A 21,077-nucleotide genomic window follows, 5' to 3' on the forward strand; every position below is an offset into this window, starting at 1 on the left:
CTCGGGGTTAAAATTCAGTACCATTAGCAGTAACCCCGAGCCACACTCGGGATCGCATTGCAGGATCCTGGGGCGGCTTTACTTACCTTGTCCCCGGGATCCTGCGATGTCACCCGCAGTGTCCGAGGGCTCCGTCCTCCTCCGAAGCCTCTCCGTGCCAGGCTCCGTTCCTTGCGAGCGGCGCGACGCACGGGGGCGGAGCCTGGTGGCAAATTCAAAAAACTGTCAAAATCATAACACATACAGTACTGTAATCTTACAGATTACAGTACTGTATGAAATGATTTCACATCCCTTTTGTCCCCAGTGCTCTGGCCCATGCCCTGCATGCAGTTTTACATGATATATACTGTTCTTTCTGCCTGGAAACTGGAGATTGTCCATAGCAACCAAAAAGTGTCCCTTTACGTCAAAAGTGGCTTTAGACCAGCTAGAAAACAGCGATAGTAAATTAGAACACTTGCAGAATTGAGCGATAGTGAATTGTGGGGAAATTTATTTTATTACTATTTTTTTTAATTTTTTTTAATTATTTATTTTTATTTATTATATTATAATTTATGTTTTTGTGTTTCAAACTTGATCATACCCGGGATATCTACTAGACTCTGGTTTGGACAGATTTAAGTGTGTTATTGTTAAGATTTACAGACCTACAATATAAAACGCCAAATTTCCATGCAAAATAATTGTACCGCTTTCAGCACCTAAAATCCGAAATAATCATACCGCCAGGGAGGTTAAGTATTACAGCCATCTCTTCTACCTCTTAGATTTAACAAGCAATTGATCCTTGCAGTGTGGGGTTGGGCCCACTGCAAGGGTATTTTGTATATTTGTAGTTCCTGGAGTTCAGCTTTACGTTTGCAAACAAAGTGAACCTATGATCATTTTAAATACCTAATGGTGCACAGGGAATAAAAAACAGTGCTCATGATTGTATGGTTGAAGAAAACACAGCCTTGCTGTAGTCACTATGCTAGGGCAAGCCAACAAATGAAGCAGACATTGCAGAGCACAATAGATGTGTACAATGTACAGCATCCATACAATAGCTTTGCACAAATCTCAATAGCCATATCCACAATTAAGCATTCAGAGAACTTAGCAGCATCAGTAATATAATCCCATTGCTTGTTTGGAGTAAATACAGTTTGCTCATATGAAGGTAATCCAGTGCTACAATAGAACCAGGCCCGGATTTACTCCCTTTGCCGCCCCAAGGCCTTTATCGATGACTGCTACAATAGATCAATTAAAAACATATCTCCACACACGAGAACACTGAAAATAACTGGCTTTAATTGTACAGACTAAAAATACTTCAGGGTAAGCGCACGAGGGGTAAGGATTTTTCACGGGCAATTTTTCAGGGCAATGGCTGGTGTTGATGCTTCAATCATCCCCGGCACCATGGTTGTTATGGTGTCAGGATGATTGAAACACATCTATCATTACATTGTAATATAAAATGAAATAGTTCAACTCACCATAATGCAGAATCATTGGGAGCCCTGAGCGTGTCACTTGCCACCATTTCTTGTCACTTGCCACGCTGCCTGCCACCACATGGGGATGTCACTTGCCATGCTGCCTGCCACCAGATGGGGATGTCACTTGCCACGCTGCCTGCCACCAGATGGGGATGTCACTTGCCACTATGCCTGCCACCAGATGGGGATGCCACTTGCCACTATGCCTGCCACCAGATGGGGATGTCTCTTGCCACGCTGCTTGCCACCAGATGGGGATGTCACATGCCACGCTGCCTGCCACCAGATGGGGATGTTACTTGCCACGCTGCCTGCCACCAGATGGGGATGTCACTTGCCACGCTGCCTGCCACCAGATGGGGATGTCACTTGCCACGCTGCCTGCCACCAGATGGGGATGTCACTTGCCACGCTGCCTGCCACCAGATGGGGATGTCACTTGCCACTATGCCTGCCATCAGATGGGAATGTCACTTGCCACTATGCCTGCCCCCAGATGGGGATGCCACTTGCCACTATGCCTGCCACCAGATGGGGATGTCTCTTGCCACGCTGCTTGCCACCAGATGGGGATGTCACATGCCACGCTGCCTGCCACCAGATGGGGATGTCACTTGCCACGCTGCCTGCCACCAGATGGGGATGTCACTTGCCACGCTGCCTGCCACCAGATGGGGATGTCACTTGCCACGCTGCCTGCCACCAGATGGGGATGTCACTTGCCATGCTGCCTGCCACCAGATGGGGATGTCACTTGCCACGCTGCCTGCCACCAGATGGGGATGTCACTTGCCACTATGCCTGCCACCAGATGGGGATGTCTCTTGCCATGCTGCCTGCTACCAGATGGGGATGTCTCTTGCCACGCTGCCTGCCACCAGATGGGGATGTCACTTGCCACGCTGCCTGCCACCAGATGGGGATGTCACTTGCCACTATGCCTGCCACCAGATGGGGATGTCACTTGCCACTATGCCTGCCACCAGATGGGTATGCCACTTGCCACTATGCCTGCCACCAGATGGGGATGTCTCTTGCCACGCTGCTTGCCACCAGATGGGGATGTCACATGCCACGCTGCCTGCCACCAGATGGGGATGTCACTTGCCACGCTGCCTGCCACCAGATGGGGATGTCACTTGCCATGCTGCCTGCCACCAGATGGGGATGTCACTTGCCACGCTGCCTGCCACCAAATGGGGATGTCACTTGCCACGCTGCCTGCCACCAGATGGGGATGTCACTTGCCACGCTGCCTGCCACCAGATGGGGATGTCTCTTGCCATGCTGCTTGCCACCAGATGGGGATGTCACTTGCCACTATGCCTGCCACCAGATGGGGATGTCTCTTGCCATGCTGCTTGCCACCAGATGGGGATGTCACTTGCCATGCTTCCTGCCACCAGATGGGGATGTCACTTGCCACTATGCCTGCCACCAGATGGGGATGTCACTTGCCACGCTGCCTGCCATCAGATGGGGATGTCACTTGCCACGCTGCCTGCCACCAGATGGGGATGTCACTTGCCACTATGCCTGCCACCAGATGGGGATGTCACTTGCCACTATGCCTGCCACCAGATGGGGATGTCTCTTGCCACGCTGCTTGCCACCAGATGGGGATGTCACTTGCCATGCTGCCTGCCACCAGATGGGGATGTCACTTGCCACTATGCCTGCCCCCAGATGGGGATGTCTCTTGCCACGCTGCTTGCCACCAGATGGGGATGTCACTTGCCATGCTGCCTGCCACCAGATGGGGATGTCACTTGCCACTATGCCTGCCACCAGATGGGGTTGTCACTTGCCACTATGCCTGCCACCAGATGGGGATGTCACTTGCCATGCTGCCTGCCACCAGATGGGGATGTCACTTGCCACTATGCTTGCCACCAGATGGGGATGTCACTTGCCACGCTGCTTGCCACCAGATGGGGATGTCACTTGCCATGCTGCTTGCCACCAGATGGAGGAGGGCAAAACAGCAGTGCGGGCAATGTGATATTACTACCTACTCTCAATTTTTTCAAAAATCACGCTACTGCGCATGCGCCGCCCGGCCGAGCGCGTACAAGCTTTCCCGAGCCCAGCCGGCTTCAGAACGGCGCATGCGCAGTTGCGTGGTCAGATCGCGGCCATCTTTTATATGGGCACTGGTGCCCCTAATAGACTTTAATGGGCAGCCCGAAAGGGGGGGGTGGCCGCGAAGTCGCCGCAGGAGCGGCGCCGCCCCGAGGCCTGGCCTCGGTGGCCTTGTGGCAAATCCGGCCCTGAATAGAACACTGGATGGTCATCAAGATTTCAGCACTACCTGGGCAGGAAAACTGATATAATTCTTTTCCATTTTTTCCAGTACTAGGAACCTGTTTAACTACTGCTGGACAACTGAAGGAATCTGTTTCAATGTAAGTTTTATCTTAAGATAACTTCTTTGCCTTAGTAAATAAAATTAACAGTAAAACACCGACTCCTAAACCTACAAAAGTACCAACCCAAAAACCACCAGGTAGTCTCCTATCACAGACCATACATTGCCACAATAAAAGTATCTCTCAGAGTTAGGTAAAGTCAAACTGCTGAAATAGATAATTTACAGTGAAATGTACTGTACAAAGCTCACTATATTAAATCCACATTTTGAGGTGTCCGTCCCCAGCAAACAAGCATCCCTCGTAAAACTCAGGCAGGAAAGTCTGACGGCTTGAACCATATCGTGAAGGCACCATGGACACCTATGATGACCATTAGACTCTGTAGCCAATGTGCACGTGCAGCAATTGTTGTGTGGCCGGTCAGTTTTCTTTTTTTGGAAAGCCATAAAAGACAGCCTGCTGCTCAAGTATTGCTGCATATACCCAATTGGCTCAAGAGTCCTTAGTGCCATATTGGGGTGGCTGCTGCAAATATGCAGTGCAGGTTTGAACTTCCCTGCCAGGAACTTTACTGGGCATATAATAATGCAGTGCAAGTTCTCAGTGTTTGCTTTGTTAAGTAATAAGACTGAGAATGTGGAGATTGACGTGCTGGAGCAGAGGCATCTGATTCAACACATCCAACCTCCAGATTAGTCTGTACACAGATCTGGTTACATTCTTTATAGTCTAGCCTGGCTTTGAAAACAAGTGGTGAATTTTTTTTGCTGCAGAGACAAGCGCCCAGAGTTGGCAGTAGCATCCAATTAATTTAAAGCGGTTTCTGGCAGTAAAACTAGGGATAATTATTGCTGTTAATTATTATTACATACTAAATATTTAAATACCAAATACAATACTTTCTAGCTTTACTTACCCTTGGTCTTTGCAATCTGTGTGTTACTGAGCCTTGCACTCTGTGCGTTATTTACCCCAGAAACATGCACTCTTTACATAACTTACTCCTGACACCTGCACTCTGTGTTGCTTACTCCTTGCCCCTGTACTCTGTGTGACACCCACTCTGGACTTCTAAACTCGTTGTGTTACTTATTCCTGACCTCTGTACTCTGTTACCTCCTGTTGACTTCAGCAGCCTTTCCGTTGCTGACACCTGACTCCTGCACTCTTTTGTTACCTACTCCTGACCACTGTATTCAGAGGGTATTCAGAGGGTAACTCACTACTGACCCCCGCACTAGGAGCATTACTTAGTCCTGACACAGAACAATTTGTCTTATGCTTCGTACACACGATCGGACTTTCCGCCAACAAAACCGTGGAATTTTGTCCGAAGGGTGTTGGCCTAAACTTGTCTTGCATACACACGGTCACACAAATGTTGGCCAACAATTATGAACGTAGTGAAGTACTAGACGTACTATGTGGTTTTTCAGCTCTTTAGCGCCACCCTTTGGGCTACTTCTGCTAATTTCGTGTTAGCAGAAGTTTGGTGAGTGTTGATTCTCGCTTTTCTTTACGCGTTTTTCATTTTGCGCTTTTCAGTTTGTTTCTGAATGGCCATTCGTCAACCATACATGTTGCGGCATCGAAGGGGATAACGTGTTATTTATTATTGGCCTTGGAGTTATTGCTTTGACATTTTTTTTTGGTTGAATAATGATTTGATTTGGTATATTTTCTATATTTTTGGATGCATAGAATGCATTTTGGTTAAGTTCTATTGGCAGATAGCATGTCTAATTTTTTTTTTTTAATGCACAAAAAAAAATTGTGGAGAATAATACTTGGCTATGTGTTTTACTTAACCACTTAACAACCGGCCCATAGCCGAATGACGGCTGCAGGGCGGTTGCTTAACTCTGGGAGGGCGTACTATGACGTCCTCCCAGAATTCCCCTCTCGCGCGCCCCCTGGGGCGCGCACCCGAACACATCCGTGACCGCCGGGATCCACCACGGATCCCGGTAAATGGCCGTTGATCGCGGCCGTTTACCATGTGATTGCGCCGTCAAATGACCTCCCCTCCTGTGTACCGATCGGTACACTGTGAGCGGAGAGGGGGATGGATGGATGGCTGCAGCGCTGTGGGCTGGATGTGTAGTGCCCACAGTGCTGCACAGTGACATCCAGCCATCCATCCATCCATCCATGCTCAGCCATCCCTACTACTCTGCAATGCTGTGCAATACTCTGCAAAGCCCCACATTACCCTGGAATACCCCACATTACCCTGGAATACCAATACCCCACATTACTCTGCAATACCCCCACAATACTCTGCAAAGCCCCACATTACCCTGCAATACCCCGCCATACTCCGCCATACCCCGCCATACTCCGCCATACCCCGCCATACTCCGCCATTCCCCGCCATACTCCGCCATACTCCGCCATACCCCGCCATACCCCGCCATACCCCGCCATACTCCGCCATACCCCGCAATACCCCGCCATACCCCGCAATACCCCGCCATACTCCGCAATACCCCACCATACTCCGCAATACCCCGCCATAACCCGCAATACCCCTCCATACTCCGCAATACCCCACCATACTCTGCAATACCCCGCCATACTCCGCAATACCCCGCCATACTCTGCAATACCCCACCATACCCAGCCATAACCTGCCATGCTGAGCCATGCTCGGCTGTACTCGGCCTCTATATGTGGCCAGGCTGTGGAAGTCTCACCCATGTGGTATTGCCGTACTCAGGAGGAGTAGGAGAATCTATTTTGGGGTGTCATTTTTGGTATGTACATGTTATGTGGTAGAAATATTGTATAAATGGACAACTTTGTGTTAAAAAAAAAAAGCGTTTTAACCACTTCCCGCCCGCCGGCCGTCATACAACGTCCTTGACTTTGAGTGGGGATATCTGAATGATGCCTGCAGCTACAGGCATCATTCAGATATTAGCTTTTTCAGCCGGCGATTCCCTACACCATAAGAATGATCATAGCGGCTGTTCCCATGCTTGATCGTTCTTACGGGAGGCGAGAGGGGATCTCCCCCCCTCCCGCGCTTCTACCGACTCACCGCTACAATCGAAGCCAGGATCGTTTTTTTTTTAATTTCAGGCTTCCCAGCCTAGAGGTGAGATGTGGGGTCTTATTGACCCCATATCTCACGGTAAAGAGGACCTGTCATGCCATATTCCTATTACAAGGATGTTTACATTCCTTGTAATAGGAATAAAAGTGGTCAAAAATTTTTTTTTTTTGGAAAAAAGCATCAAACTAAAATAAATAAAGTAAAATGAACAATAAAAAAAAAAAAAAAATTTTTAAAGCGCCCCTGTCCCTGTGTGCTCGCATGCAGAAGCGAACGCATACATAAGTCCCGCCCACATATGAAAACGGTGTTCAAACCACACATGTGAGGTATCGCTGCAATCGGTAGAGCGAGAGTAATAAATTTGGCCATAGACTTCCTCTGTAACTCAAAACATGTAACCAGTAAAAAATTTTAAAGCGTCGCCTATGGGGATTTTTGAGTAGCAAAGTTTGGCGCCATTCCACAAGCGCATGCAATTTTGAAAGGTGACATGTTGGGTATCTATTTACTCGGCGTAACTTCATCTTTCACATTATGCCAAAACATTGGGCTAACTTTTACTGTTTTGGTTTTTGTAAAGCACAAAACAGTTTTGTTTTTTTTTAAAAAACGCGTTAAAAAAATTGCTGCGCAAATACCGTGCGAGATAAAAAGTTGCAACGACCGCCATTGTATTCTCTAGGGTCTTTGCTAAAAAAAACATATATAATGTTTTGGGGTTCTATGTAATTTTCTAGCTAATAAATGATGATTTTTACATGTAGGAGAGAAATGTCAGAATTTGGCCTGGGCACTCCAGAACGCCTGAAGGTGCTCCCCTGCATGTTGGGCCTCTGTATGTGGCCACGCTGTGTAAAAGTCTCACACATGTGGTATCGCCGTACTCGGGAGTAATAGCAGAATGTGTTTTGGGGTGGAATTTGTGGTATGCATATGCGGTGTGTGAAAAATATCCTGCTAATATGACAATTTTGTGGAAAAAAAAAAACAACTTGATTTTGCAATTGATTTTGAATTGTGGGAAAAAATGACAACTCACCATGCATCTTTCTAAATACCTTGAAATGTCTTCTTTCCAAAAAGGGGTCATTTGGGGGGTATTTGTACTTTTCTGGCATGTTAGGGTCTCAAGAATTTAGATAGGCCGTCAGTACTTCAGGAGTGATCAATTTTCAGATATTCGCACCATAGCTTTTGGACTCTATAACTTTCACAAAGACCAAATAATATCCACCGATTTGGGTTATTTTTACCAAAGATATGTAGCGGTATAAATTTTGGCCAAAATATATGAAGAAAAATTACTAATTTGCAAAATATTATAACAGAAATTAAGAAAAATTTATTTTTTTACAGATTTTTCGGTCTTTTTTCTTTTATAGCGCAAAAAATAAAGAACCCAGCGGTGATTAAATACCACCAAAAGAAAGCTCTATTTGTGTGAAAAAAAGGACAAAAATTTCATATAGATACAGTGTTGCATGACTGAGTAATTGTCATTCAAAATGTGAGAGCACCAAAACCTGAAAATTGGTCTGGTTAGGAAGGGGGTTTAAGTGCCCAGTTGTCAAGTGGTTAAAATGACAGTTTAGGAGTAGGCAGTTACATTTTAAAAAATACAATGTAAAATTGACAAGGGACACCAACATAGTTTTATCTTTGATCCTATTAACTAGGGATAATGGTGTTGTGGTAACTTGCACAAATAAAATAAAAAAAAAAAACAATAATATTATCCTTGATATTACTAGAAAAAAAAGCCTTTGAAAATTTGTTTGCAATAACTCCATCAGTATCACCAGCAAAGCAGCTTCATTATTATCCCATTAAAGAAGAAGAGAATTGTGCTCTGCATTTGGAGATATCATAATTTGCCACGTCACGAATGTTAACTCTCCATTGTGAACGCTTGTTTACAAGACCGACCGCTTCTGTTTGTACTTTAGACTTTTGTCCGACGGACTTGTGTACACAGGATTGGAAAATCCAACAACACACATTTGTTGGCAGAAATTTTGAAGACATGCTAGCCAACATTTGTTGGCGGAAAGTCCAACAACAATTGTCCGATGGAGCATACACATGGTCAGATTTTCCGACAACAGCCTGACGTTTAAGCTTTAAAGTACACCTGAAACCTGCATTCTGTGTGTCATGCACTCCTTGTCTCTGCACTTTCATTATGGACTCTAGTCCTAAAGAGGCTAAAGTTTAATTTAGAAGGTTTTTATATAAACCAATACTCCCACATGAGGGCCGTCCATAGCCCAGAGCATCAGAGAGCATTAGGGAGCTCGGAGAATGAGAAATAAGGTATGTATTACAGTCTTCTCCTCATGCTGAAATACTGGGTAATAATAGCGGATTGGTGACAGTGGAAAAAACATTTGGACAGCAAAGTTACACTGGATCAACAAGGAATGGAGTCACAACAATTATAGAGCTTGGCTGGATCATTTGTATTTTGTGGTTCAAAACTCAATTTCCTAAACCTCCAATCGTACCAACCCAAAAACCATCAGGTAATCTCTTGTCACAGACTACGCATGACTACAGTAAACAGTATTATATATTCTTCATGTTCAGGTATTGGCAAAGTGCTTAGATAGCTTATATACAGTTAAAGTGGTTGTAAAGCCGGGACATATTTTACCTTAATGAATTCTCTGTATAGTCCCAGTAATAGTATCGCGCCCTCACCTTTCCTTACACTTACCTGAGTACTCACTGGATTCAGCACTATGCCCGTCTCTAGAAGCTCTCTCATTTCTCCCTGCATTAACAGGAAACACAGGCAGCCATGGGAGCCATTGGCTCCTGCTGTTGTCAATCAAATCCTGTGAGCAGGGTGTGGAGGCTGGGGCTGAGCACGCTGTGTGTGTGTCTATGGACACATGCAGCCCAGCTCGGGAGCTAGCCTGTACGTGTACATAGGAAGTTTCTTCCTATGGTGGTGCATTTAGAGGAGGAGCCAAGAGTGCTGGTGGGGGACCCCAAAAGAGGAGGTTTGGGCTGCTCTGCGCAATACCATTGCACAGAGAGCACATAAATATAACATGTTTGTTATTTAAACAAAAATGTTTAGCCTTTACAATCCTTCTAAAATGATGGACAAGTCCAGAGAAAGGCAACAAAAGTAGTGAAAGGTCTCAGGGATAAAACATATTTAATGAGAGACTACATGGATATATTATAAATATATCAAGGGGTGAATAAGGTTCAAGAGGGCAGTATTTTCAATATGAAGTCAAGGTTTCAAGATTAAGAACACGGGGAAATGACTGCAAACTAGCAGGAGGAAAGGTCAAAACTGATCTTAGAATGCATTATTTTACTGAAAGAGTAGTTGATGCTTGGAATAGACTTCCAGCAGAGTCCGTGAGTCAGTCAAGAGTAAGTGGATTCAAACATGCTTGGCACAAATATACATCTATGCTCAAACAAAAATAAAATGAACAAAAAATAAGAAAAAATAAAACATCAATTAAAAAGAAAAAAGGTACAGAACTGATAAAGCACTTGATGTTTTACCATCACCATTCTGTTTCTAGGGTACACTACCAATATCTAACATTGAGCTTCCACTAATTCAGTTGAACCAAGACATATTCCAATTGGCAGCAATGGGTAACTGTCCTCTGAACATAAAAACACAGTCTGGTGTAGAAAAACTAACAACTGGATTCCTCCATTTGCAAAGCAGCTATCCATGCTGGAATTCTGGGTAATACTGGAGGACTGGTGACAGTGGAAAAATCACCCGGACAACAGAGTTACAGTGGATCAACAAGGAATGAAGTCACAACAAACAATTATGCACTCTGAACATAGAAACACAGTCTGGTGTAGCAAAAATTACAACTGGAGTGTTTATAATCCAAATCAATATGATTATTACTTTCTGGTCAAGTAGACTGATATAATGTTTTCCCTCTCTTTCCAGTACAAGCAACCTGTTCAACCACCTCTAGAGACCTTCAAGATCCTATTGCACTGTGAGTATTGCCTTCATTTAACTAGTGTTGCTAACTGGATACTAGTAATATAGAAAAGAAAAGAGATTCGTTAGAAAAAGCTGTGCAAACCAGTGTCTTCTGTTCCCTAGAGTCCAATGTCCATCGGATTGCACAGTTAATGGAAGAAATGTCTGGGGAACTGATGTCTACACTGATGTAAGTTAACCCAACTGATACTACTGTCACATAAAATGCAGCATAAAAAAGTAAAATTTATCAGGAAACTGTAATCACATATCATTTCTTTTTTAGGATTCCTCCATTTGCAAAGCAGCTATCCATGCTGGAATTCTGGGTAATACTGGAGGACTGGTGACAGTGGAAAAATCACCTGGACAACAGAGTTACACTGGATCAACAAGGAATGGAGTCACAACAAACAATTATGGAGCTTGGTCTGGATCATTTGTATTTCATGCTTCCTCAAAACCACCAACTCCTAAACCTACAATAGTACCAACCCAAAAACCACCAGGTAGTCTCTTGTCAAATATCATACATAACTATAGTAAACAATACTATATGTCCTTCAGAGTTAGGTAATGGCAAAGTGCTCAAATAGATCATTCATTGTCAAATGACTACAGTATGTGCAATGTACACTACCAATATCTAACATTGAGCTGTCACTCATTCAGTTGAAACCATAACATATTCCAATCGGCAGCAATAGGTAACTGTTCTCTGAATATAGAAACACAGTCTGGTGTAGCAAAACCGACAACTGGAGTGTTTATAATCCAAATCAATATTATTATCACTTTCTGGTCAAGTAGACCGATATAATGTTTCCCCTCTCTTTCCAGTACAAGCAACCTGTTCCACCACCTCTAGAGACCTTCAAGATTCTATTGCACTGTGAGTATTGCCTTCATTTAAATAGTGTTGCTAACTGGATAATAGTAATATAGAAAAGAGATTTGTCAGAAAAAGCTGTGCAAACCAGTGTCTTCTGTTCCCTAGAGTCCAATGTCCATCGGATTGCACAGTTAATGGAAGGAATGTCTGGGGAACTGATGTCTACACTGATGTAAGTTAACCCAATTGCTACTACTGTCACATAAAATGCAGCATAAAAAAGTACAATTTATCAGGAACCTGTAATCCCATATCTTTTTTTCCTTAGGATTCCTCCATTTGCAAAGCAGCTATCCATGCTGGAATTCTGGGTAATACTGGAGGACTGGTGACTGTGGAAAAATCACCTGGACAACAGAGTTACACTGGATCAACAAGGAATGGAGTCACAACAAACAATTATGGAGCTTGGTCTGGATCATTTGTATTGCATGCTTCCTCAAAACCACCAACTCCTAAACCTACAATAGTACCAACCCAAAAACCACCAGGTAGTCTCTTGTCAAATATCATACATAACTATAGTAAACAATACTATATGTCCTTCAGAGTTAGGTAATGGCAAAGTGCTCAAATAGATCATTCATTGTCAAGTGACTACAGTATGTGCAATGTACACTACCAATATCTAACATTGAGCTTTCACTAATTCAGTTGAACCAATAACATATTCCAATTGGCAGCAATAGGTAACTGTGCTCTGAACATAGAAACACAGTCTGGTGTAGCAAAACTGACAAATGGAAGATTACTATCTGGTCAAGTAGACTGATATAATGTTTTCCCTCTCTTTCCAGTACAAGCAACCTGTTCAACCACCTCTAGAGACCTTCAAGATTCTATTGCACTGTGAGTATTGCCTTCATTTAACTACTGTTACGAACTGGATAATAGTAATATAGAAAAGAGACTCATCAGAAAAAGCTGTGCAAACCAGTGTCTTCTGTTCCCTAGAGTCCAATGTCCATCAGATTGCACAGTTAGTGGAAGAAATGTCTGGGGAACTGATGTCTATACAGATGTAAGTTGTTCCAACTGCTACTACTGTCACATAAAATGCAGCAAAAAACTATAATACAGCATGAAACTGTAATAATATATCATATATGGTTTTTAGGATTCCTCTTTTTGCAAAGCAGCTATCCATGCTGGAATTCTGGGTAATAATGGAGGACTGGTGACAGTGGAAAAAACACCTGGACTTTCGAGTTACACTGGATCAACAAGGAATGGAGTCACAACAAACTATTATGGATCTTGGACTGGATCATTTGTATTACATTGTTCCTCAAAACCACCAACTCCTAAACCTACAAAAATACCAACCAAAAAACCACCAGGTAGCCTCTTCTTACAGACTACACACGACTACAATAATAGTATTATATATGCTTCAGAGTTAGTTAATGGCACAGTGCTCAAATAGATAATTTATTGTCAAATGACAATGTGAACATTCTTTACTGAGGATACCATTGGTCTTCATTTGCTGGGGAGAGCCCATATTTTGAGGAGTCTGTCCCCAGAAAACAAGTTTCGTTGTGAAACCCTGGCAGGGAAGTCTGACGTTTTGACCCAGACAGTGCAGGCCTCTGTAGCCATTGCCTATGGGTGCCAATTAGTGGATTCAATTGGCGGGTAGGCATTTATTTTTTGGAATTTAAAGGCCAGAAAAAAGATACAAGCCTGCCACTCTGGTATTGCATGCACAATTGGGTTTAGAGGGGTGGGGTGGCTCTTTGCACGGAGGATTGGACTTCCCCACATTTAACTTCCCTGGAGATGCTTGTATTCTGGAATCAATGCCGCTGTAATAGTTCTCAGTGCTTGCTCTGCTGAGCAAGAAGACCAAGAAAGTGGAGCTTGTTGTGCTGGAGAAAAGGCATTTGAATCAACACATTGCACATCTTCTCCAGGTTAGCGTGAGCACGGGTCTGGTTATATTCTTTACTATCCAACCTGGCTTTCAAAAACAGGGGAAACATTTTTATTCCAGAGACAAGCTCCTATATTTGGCAGTAGTAACCAATCAATGTAAAGCATTTCTGTTTTCTTAGTATGTGTCAAAATGTAAGGACCAATATTTTCTTACTTAGTAATCATATGCAGGTCTTCATTCTTCTAACCAAAACTAAGAAAGCAGATAAGCTGTATGTCTATGCATTATGTATTCCTAACTTTCGCACTATGCATTCTGTATTCCTAGTTTCCGCACTATGCATTATGTTTTCCTAGTTCCCGTACTATGCATTATGCACTCTTGTCCCAAAGAAGAGAAGACTCAAATTTTATTTAACCGTACCCCTTTAAGACCCTCCCACTATTACAGTTACTTGGACACACCTACAGTTCACCACCATGTTCTACGTGCACTGCATCATTTCTCTGACCATGGTGCCCCTGGCATTTTGTCTGTATACCTTGAATGTCTTCCTCTTGATCCAAACGTCTGTGACCAACCATTTCAGGGTGTGTTAAAATGGGGCCATGATGTTTTTTGGTGTAGCTACAAATAGGGGCATATTTTCTGGGTGTGGTTTAAAGTAAGATTGGTCATTAGAAGGTTTCTGGATTTAATTTTGAAAATCTGGTTACCTTACAATGAACCAATATCAGATTATAAGCGTTCACAAAATACAGTTAGACCAAAAACAATCCAAATTGGCTGAAATTGGTATCTGTGCTTTGAACATATAAACAAAACCTGATGCAACAATACTGACTGCTGCTTTGTCTCTCATCAAGATCAGCATGCCTAATTCTTTGTAGACAAATATACCGATATAATGTTCTCTCTTTTTTTCCAGTACAAGGAACCTGTGCAACTACTGCTAGAGATTTAAAAGGATCTATTACAATGTACGTTTTATATTATAATGACTACTTGGTTAAAAGGAATATAGCAAAAAATTGAATATATTTTGGAGATGCTATTTAAACAAAATGCAAACAAATGTTTTCTATGCCCTAGGGTCCAATGTCCATCGGATTGCTTGGTGACTGAACAGAACGTGTGGGGAACTTATATCTATACAGATGTAAGTTAAAGTGTAGCATCCCAAACTGAAAATGCTATTCAATTCATTTTTAGTATTCAGATCAAACTCACCCATCCAGACATGTTCCCATGCTTTATTTGATGAGAAATCACATTGAAAAGCACCCTCCTAGCATTTCTAGCCATGGTCATCTTGAATAAGGGCAGATTCATGTAGCATTTACTTCCTGCAATCCATCTGCCCTTAGTTCAGGCAGGAGGGTTTGCTTAAAGTGGATGTAAAACCGAAAATTATTTTATTTTATTTTTTTTTCATACCTAGAGTATAAGATTTCCTATCATTTGAGCCCAGTCTTGCCACACAAAGTTAATCCATCTCTAAATAAAATCCTATTTTATAGTTCAGTGAGATAAATCTTGACAAACTGAGAAAAACTTTGTCAAATCCTCCCCCTTGCTGTGAGTGACAGGTGATTTACATATTTCGTGCACTAGCCTAAGAGACATGCAGTATTTTTGAATTCCCTCCCACTCCTTTCTTCAGCAGCTCTGCAAGGATTGGCTGTTCCACACCTCTGCATGATTTGGCATGCTGAAGTCATGTGGTTACTTTCCGGTCTTTTCACTGGATGTTAGAGATCATAGCAGAAGTTCAGTGTTAGAAATACACAGGAGAAAATGCATATTGACAAGGGGAGTGTAGAGGTGGGCGGGGAGTCTACTGACATCACGACTCCACCCACCGAGCTCCAGACAACAGACCCACTCACAGAATCTGCAGTTTTTTGGGTCTAATAACAGACAGAGGGGAGACATTTGACAGGTAAAGATACATTCAGGAGGCATGTATATCCTTATAGATAACCCCTATGGCAGTAGTTTAGAAAGGATGACATTGGGTTTACATCCACTTTAACTGAGCTCCTCCATATGAAAGAAAAAAAATTGCTACAAAGCCTCCTGGGATGTATTACATAATTTGTTTGTCCTAGGTCAGAAACCAGGGAGAAGCACATAAAGAAAAGTATATATAAAAAAAAAAAAAAGAAGCTAAAAAGAGTGAGACTGTAATACGCCTCATATTTACTAAGGTTGGCTAGCAGGATAAGGATTAAAAATAGGAAGAAGAGGTGCCTTTAGGAGTAGGAGTATACAATGATTTAATAGCTCAAGACAAATGGCAACTTACAGAAGAAGGATAAAGATAGGCACATCTGTAATTAATAGAGAATATCCCGATGAACTCTCGTCAGTGAATGGCCTGTTCAGCCACCGGCTCCTGCCGGGTGTGTCGGGCGTAAGGTGGAATCAGGTCCAAAGAGAGGCTTGGGGCACAGAAGTGGACAGCGTGCGGTGATGAGGACTATGATGAGAGCTCATCTGGATATTCTCCCTTAACTACAGAAGTGCCTATTTTTATCCTTCCTCTGTAAGTTGTCATTTGTCTTGAGCTATTAAATTATTGTATATTCCTACTCTTAGAGGTGCCTCTTCTTCCTGTTTTTTCAGTTATTCATTGGAACCTGCTTCTGCTTCCTGAAAGTGGCTCCCTTATTTTATGGACATTTAGTTACTAACCTCATGCTAGTTTTATGGACTTTTCATTGGAAATTGCTCAACCTCCTCATGTGCTATTTTACTTATAGGTACAGTATATTGTTCTATAAGATTGGTTGTGCACCTCATACTTGTGTTTGTTAAGGATTAAAAAATAGTTAATGAGGATTAAGACACTTTAGTTCTGCTTTAAACTCATCAATACTATTCTCATATTAAAATAAAATAAAAATGAAGCATGATTCAAAAGTACAGTATATCGTTATTCTATAGAGAGAGAGATAATTATATAATGTATTACCTTGCTTATTTCATAGGATTCTTCCATTTGCAAAGCAGCTATCCATGCTGGAATTTTGGAAAATGATGGAGGGCTAGTGGCAGTAAAGAAGATACCTGGTCAAAGCAGTTACAGTGGATCCAGCAGGAATGGGATTACATCAAATAACTATGGATCTTTTTCTGGGTCATTTATATTTCATAATCTAGAAGAACCTGAAACCACTGAATCCACAGATGAACAAGCACAATTGATAGAGCTAGTTCTAGGGTGATAAGAAAGGGGAAAAAAGACATGGCTGAACAGTTATGGGTTTAACAAGGGGTATTAAAAAACAAGAAATGTATATTTCACATCTCATGCTAACGGTTGCTACAATTTTAGAGACAAGATATATTACCTGCATGCCAATTGCTCAACAAGTGCTTTTTTTTCTTTCACAATGGTAAAAGGAAGGTCTCCTTCATCAGGCAGGTGTGGATAGAGTGGGGAAGGATTGGGTACCCTGCCGGTGTTTAAATATCTGTGTCATACACTGGAAATGGTTCCTAGGATAAACGTAAAGTGTGACCTGTTCTGTACTATCCCATGTTGTGACTGTCTGAAAGCTATATGTATTATTTTATTCTGTTAAAAGCAATAAAAACATATTTGACTCTAAATATATGTGTCAAAGTTGAAGTGATCCTCCTTTGCTTCCTATTCTATTCAATAACCTTCATCTTGAAAAGTAGGCAGGAGAAAACTCCCTAAGGCTCGGTTCACATAGGGGCGACTTGTCAGGCGACCTAGTCGCCTGACAAGTCGCCTCCCGTTCTGTGCTATGGAACCGTTCTAATCGGAGCGACGCAAGTCGCTCCGACTTAGAAAAAGGTTCCTGTATTACTTTGGGGGCGACTTGGGGCGACTTGCATAGACTTCTATGCAGAAGTCGTCTCGCAAGTCGCCCCGGCAGTCGTTTGCAGGTCGCCTCGCTGAGGCGACCTGCAAGTCGTGCCGCCCATGTGTGAACCGAGCCTTATGGTGATACAGCAAAACATTCTTCTAGGAAAACAAAGAATAATAATCTAAAAAATCATATTTTATGTCCCCCCCCAAAAAAAAAAATATTTACTATATGTGTGTGTCTATATACAAATAATATTTTTTAAACTGACCTCTAAGTCTGGCTGCATCCATTCTAACTGTGGGCAGCTGCAGCTGCTGCCTGTTCACTTCCTGGATTTATACAGACACACGGAGGCACACCTCCAGCTCTGGCGCTTTCATTGGCCCTCTTATGACTAGTCCCCCCCCCCACACACACACACCCTTCCTGGCAAACTCTTACGATAGTGAGAGAGAGAGAGCTGTGCATGATGTCATAAGCCTAGGCTTTTTACCAGGCAAAAGACAGGAAGCGGGTTGTATAAGGTATTTACTGGCAGAAAATGTTTTACTATCCAAAGGTAAAACAACAAGGGCAGAAAATTTAATAGATGGAAAGTTGAAAAAATGACTGAAGGTCTGCTGTAAGTTGCAAACTGCTCAATGTAAAGAAGGACATGTGACGGACTCCGGACACCCTGTTGGGTATCTCCACCAAGAAGCTGCTTCCCAAGTTCTGGAACATGAGACCCGAAAGTCTGGCTATAGTTACCCCAATAACTAGGCAATACCAGTTTTGGAATAAACCAGAATAATAACTGTTTATTTGAAGAAGAATACAGGCTTTTATAAACTTGAGAATGAGGTTCCCCCTCCTGATCATATTACCCTAACAATACAAACTGTAACCAGAAACATAAATTAACATGAGCTAATTAACTAGTCATTTACCAGCCTAGGTGACTCAGAGGTCTGACCTTTAAGGGCAGACTCGCTGTGTTCTAGCTCAGAAGACACAATGCACATTATAATAAGTATAAACACAGAACACCTTTACACAATAGCAGGAGCCCCCAGTAGCAGACGGACCAGCTCTTACATTCAAGACCATGACATCCATATCTAAGCAATGCTTTGATTAATCAGGGATTGCAGATGGCATGGCAACAGTCTACTAAACTCTTACAATGTTCCATCATTCTCATACAGTGTCATTAATGCATCATAGATTTATTGAGGGATATTGTTGATAAATATTACTGTATCATTTTAAGTAATCCAAACCACATTCTCAGTGTCCAATAATAGCTGTCCATCATTTTCTCAGTCAGCCTGTGCCCTTCATAGACACAGGGTGCCTTAGACATGGGAGGTGCATGGGAAGCTGAAACAAGGGTTTCCCAACCTCTCCAAAGGATTCTGGGTTCCATGGGCCCCCTGCCCAAAGTGACTCCCATCACAGGACATACATAATCAAAAACTTAATTGTTCATTAAAGTCGCAGCCAAAAATGGATAGTGAAATGGAATATACTGTATAGATAATTATAGACCATGAATATTATAATAAATTGTTACATTTATCACCCAATGTGACTTTGGTGTGAGTGTTTTCTCTTTGTAAATAATGAGTAGTAACAGGGAAATACTTTATACATTATGTAATCTCAAAAATGTCTGAAAGATTATGTATAAATATGTATTCAAAAGGGGTTAAAAGAATAACTAATCAAAATTAGGTCCCCAGCCCAACAGCCAACAGAGGGAGCACACAGGGCAGGCTGACAATGTTGCTGATAATTTAGAGGCGGCGACTTATCATTGCCAGCCACCAATGGAAACTGTAATTACTGGTAGATTCTCAGATGAAGAAATATTTTCACAACTACTTAACGGCCATGTAATCAGGGGCAGCACCAGGTGGGTGCTTGGGGGCGCTCAAGCCTTCTCAAAAATTATTTAAGCACCCCCATAACACCCCCAAAATCCACATGGTAGTATTTGCAGACGTTAGTGTTTTTTTTTCCTTGCCTGCATGTTCTCTATTGCTGCCTGGAAGCTGGGGACTCTTTTTTCTTGAGGAAGGATGATAATCTTTAGCTAGACCCAGTGTTTCATCAAATTGGGCGACCCATCAGAATGTGTAATGGAAGTGACATTTCGTCGCCGCCATGTTGCTACACCCTGAACTCCTCTACAGTAAGGATACACTGAGAAGGGGACAAGCGGACATCTTGTTACACTCATCGGAGTCTAGGATTTTACACTTTTTTTAACAGTAAACTGAGTTTATATAGTGAAATACAGTACTTAGAACTCTGTGTGAATGTTTAGATGTTGAATTTTAAAAGCAGCAAACTTCTGTCCGATTAGCAAACCTGTGAGATCCGCAGGCTTGCCACTGCTTTTAAAGTGCAACATCTAAACAGTCAGACGGAGTTCTAAGTACTGTATTTCACTATATAAACTCAGTTTACTGTTAAAAATAAGTGTAAAATGCAAAACCTCGGTGGGTGTAACAAGATGTCCGCTTGCCCCCTTTTCACTGTATCCTTACTGTGGAGGAGTATGGGGTGTAGCAAGATGGCAGCGACAAAACGTCACTTCCATTACACATTCTGATGGGTCGCCTAATCTGATGAAACACCAGCACAGGCTAATATCAGAGGCGGATGGATATCCATCTCTCTGCTGCCTCCTCAGCCAATGCTAGACTGTACCCGCCACCTTCCCCCAGCCCACCTTCTTTGACTTCTGAGAAGAGGAGATGTTAGAAGCTGGAGGGAAAGGGGAGAGAGAGGAGAGAACACAGCCTGCTATGGGGGACTCATTCCTCAGCCCCAGCACTGAGAAACAGTGAGTTGTGTTTGCCTGCACTGCTGCCAGCATGTAGAGAACAAGCTGGTTTCTACAGTGTGGGAAGGTTACCAGAGGAGAACAAGATCGTTTATCCATCCATCCTGTATTCTGACACCTGCCAGCACAAGTCATATGGTTCTTACAGAGACTCTGACAGGGAGAAAATGCAGGATTTCTGAGTTATCCATCCATCCATCTATCTATCTATCTATCTATCTATCTATCTATCTATCTATCTATCTATCTATCTATCTATCTATCTATCTATCTATCTATCTATCTATCTATCTATCTATCTATTCATTCACTCGTCCATCCATCTATTCATTAATTTACTCATCTATCTATCCATTCGTTCACTCATCCATCCAACCATCTATCCATTCATTCACTCATCCATCCATCAATCCATTCATTCACTCATCCATCTATCCATTCATTCACTCATCCATCCATCATCTAACCATCCATTCATTCACTCATCCATCCACCCACCTATCCATTCATTCATCTATCCATTCATTTACTTATCCAGCCATCCATTCATTCATCTATCCATTCATTCATCCATCCGACCATCCATCGATTCATTTATCCATCCATTCATCATTGCTGGTGTCACAATAGAAGAAGAATGGATTGAAAAATGAAAGGCTATTCTTATGGCATTATACTAACCTTATATTTCCCACACTTTAGTAACAAGCCAGAGCTCTT

General features: G+C 42.6%; 1 protein-coding gene across 1 annotated transcript in view; it reads left to right on the forward strand.

The window, feature by feature from the left end:
• Positions 1–17,297, forward strand: part of LOC141103591 (uncharacterized) — a 535,587-nt gene extending 518,290 nt beyond the window's left edge. Inside the window, exons 17-28 of the mRNA XM_073593357.1 lie at positions 10,870–10,921; positions 11,032–11,098; positions 11,195–11,417; positions 11,749–11,800; positions 11,906–11,972; positions 12,069–12,291; positions 12,598–12,649; positions 12,755–12,821; positions 12,918–13,140; positions 14,608–14,659; positions 14,772–14,838; positions 16,673–17,297. Coding sequence (XP_073449458.1) covers positions 10,870–10,921; positions 11,032–11,098; positions 11,195–11,417; positions 11,749–11,800; positions 11,906–11,972; positions 12,069–12,291; positions 12,598–12,649; positions 12,755–12,821; positions 12,918–13,140; positions 14,608–14,659; positions 14,772–14,838; positions 16,673–16,909 — 1,382 coding nt within the window. The 3' untranslated portion in view covers positions 16,910–17,297. The remainder of the gene's footprint in view (positions 1–10,869; positions 10,922–11,031; positions 11,099–11,194; positions 11,418–11,748; positions 11,801–11,905; positions 11,973–12,068; positions 12,292–12,597; positions 12,650–12,754; positions 12,822–12,917; positions 13,141–14,607; positions 14,660–14,771; positions 14,839–16,672) is intronic.
• Positions 17,298–21,077: the final 3,780 nt, after the last annotated feature.

This window comes from Aquarana catesbeiana, linkage group LG07 (genome assembly GCF_042186555.1).
Source record: "Aquarana catesbeiana isolate 2022-GZ linkage group LG07, ASM4218655v1, whole genome shotgun sequence".
Classification (NCBI taxonomy): Eukaryota; Metazoa; Chordata; class Amphibia; order Anura; family Ranidae; genus Aquarana; species Aquarana catesbeiana.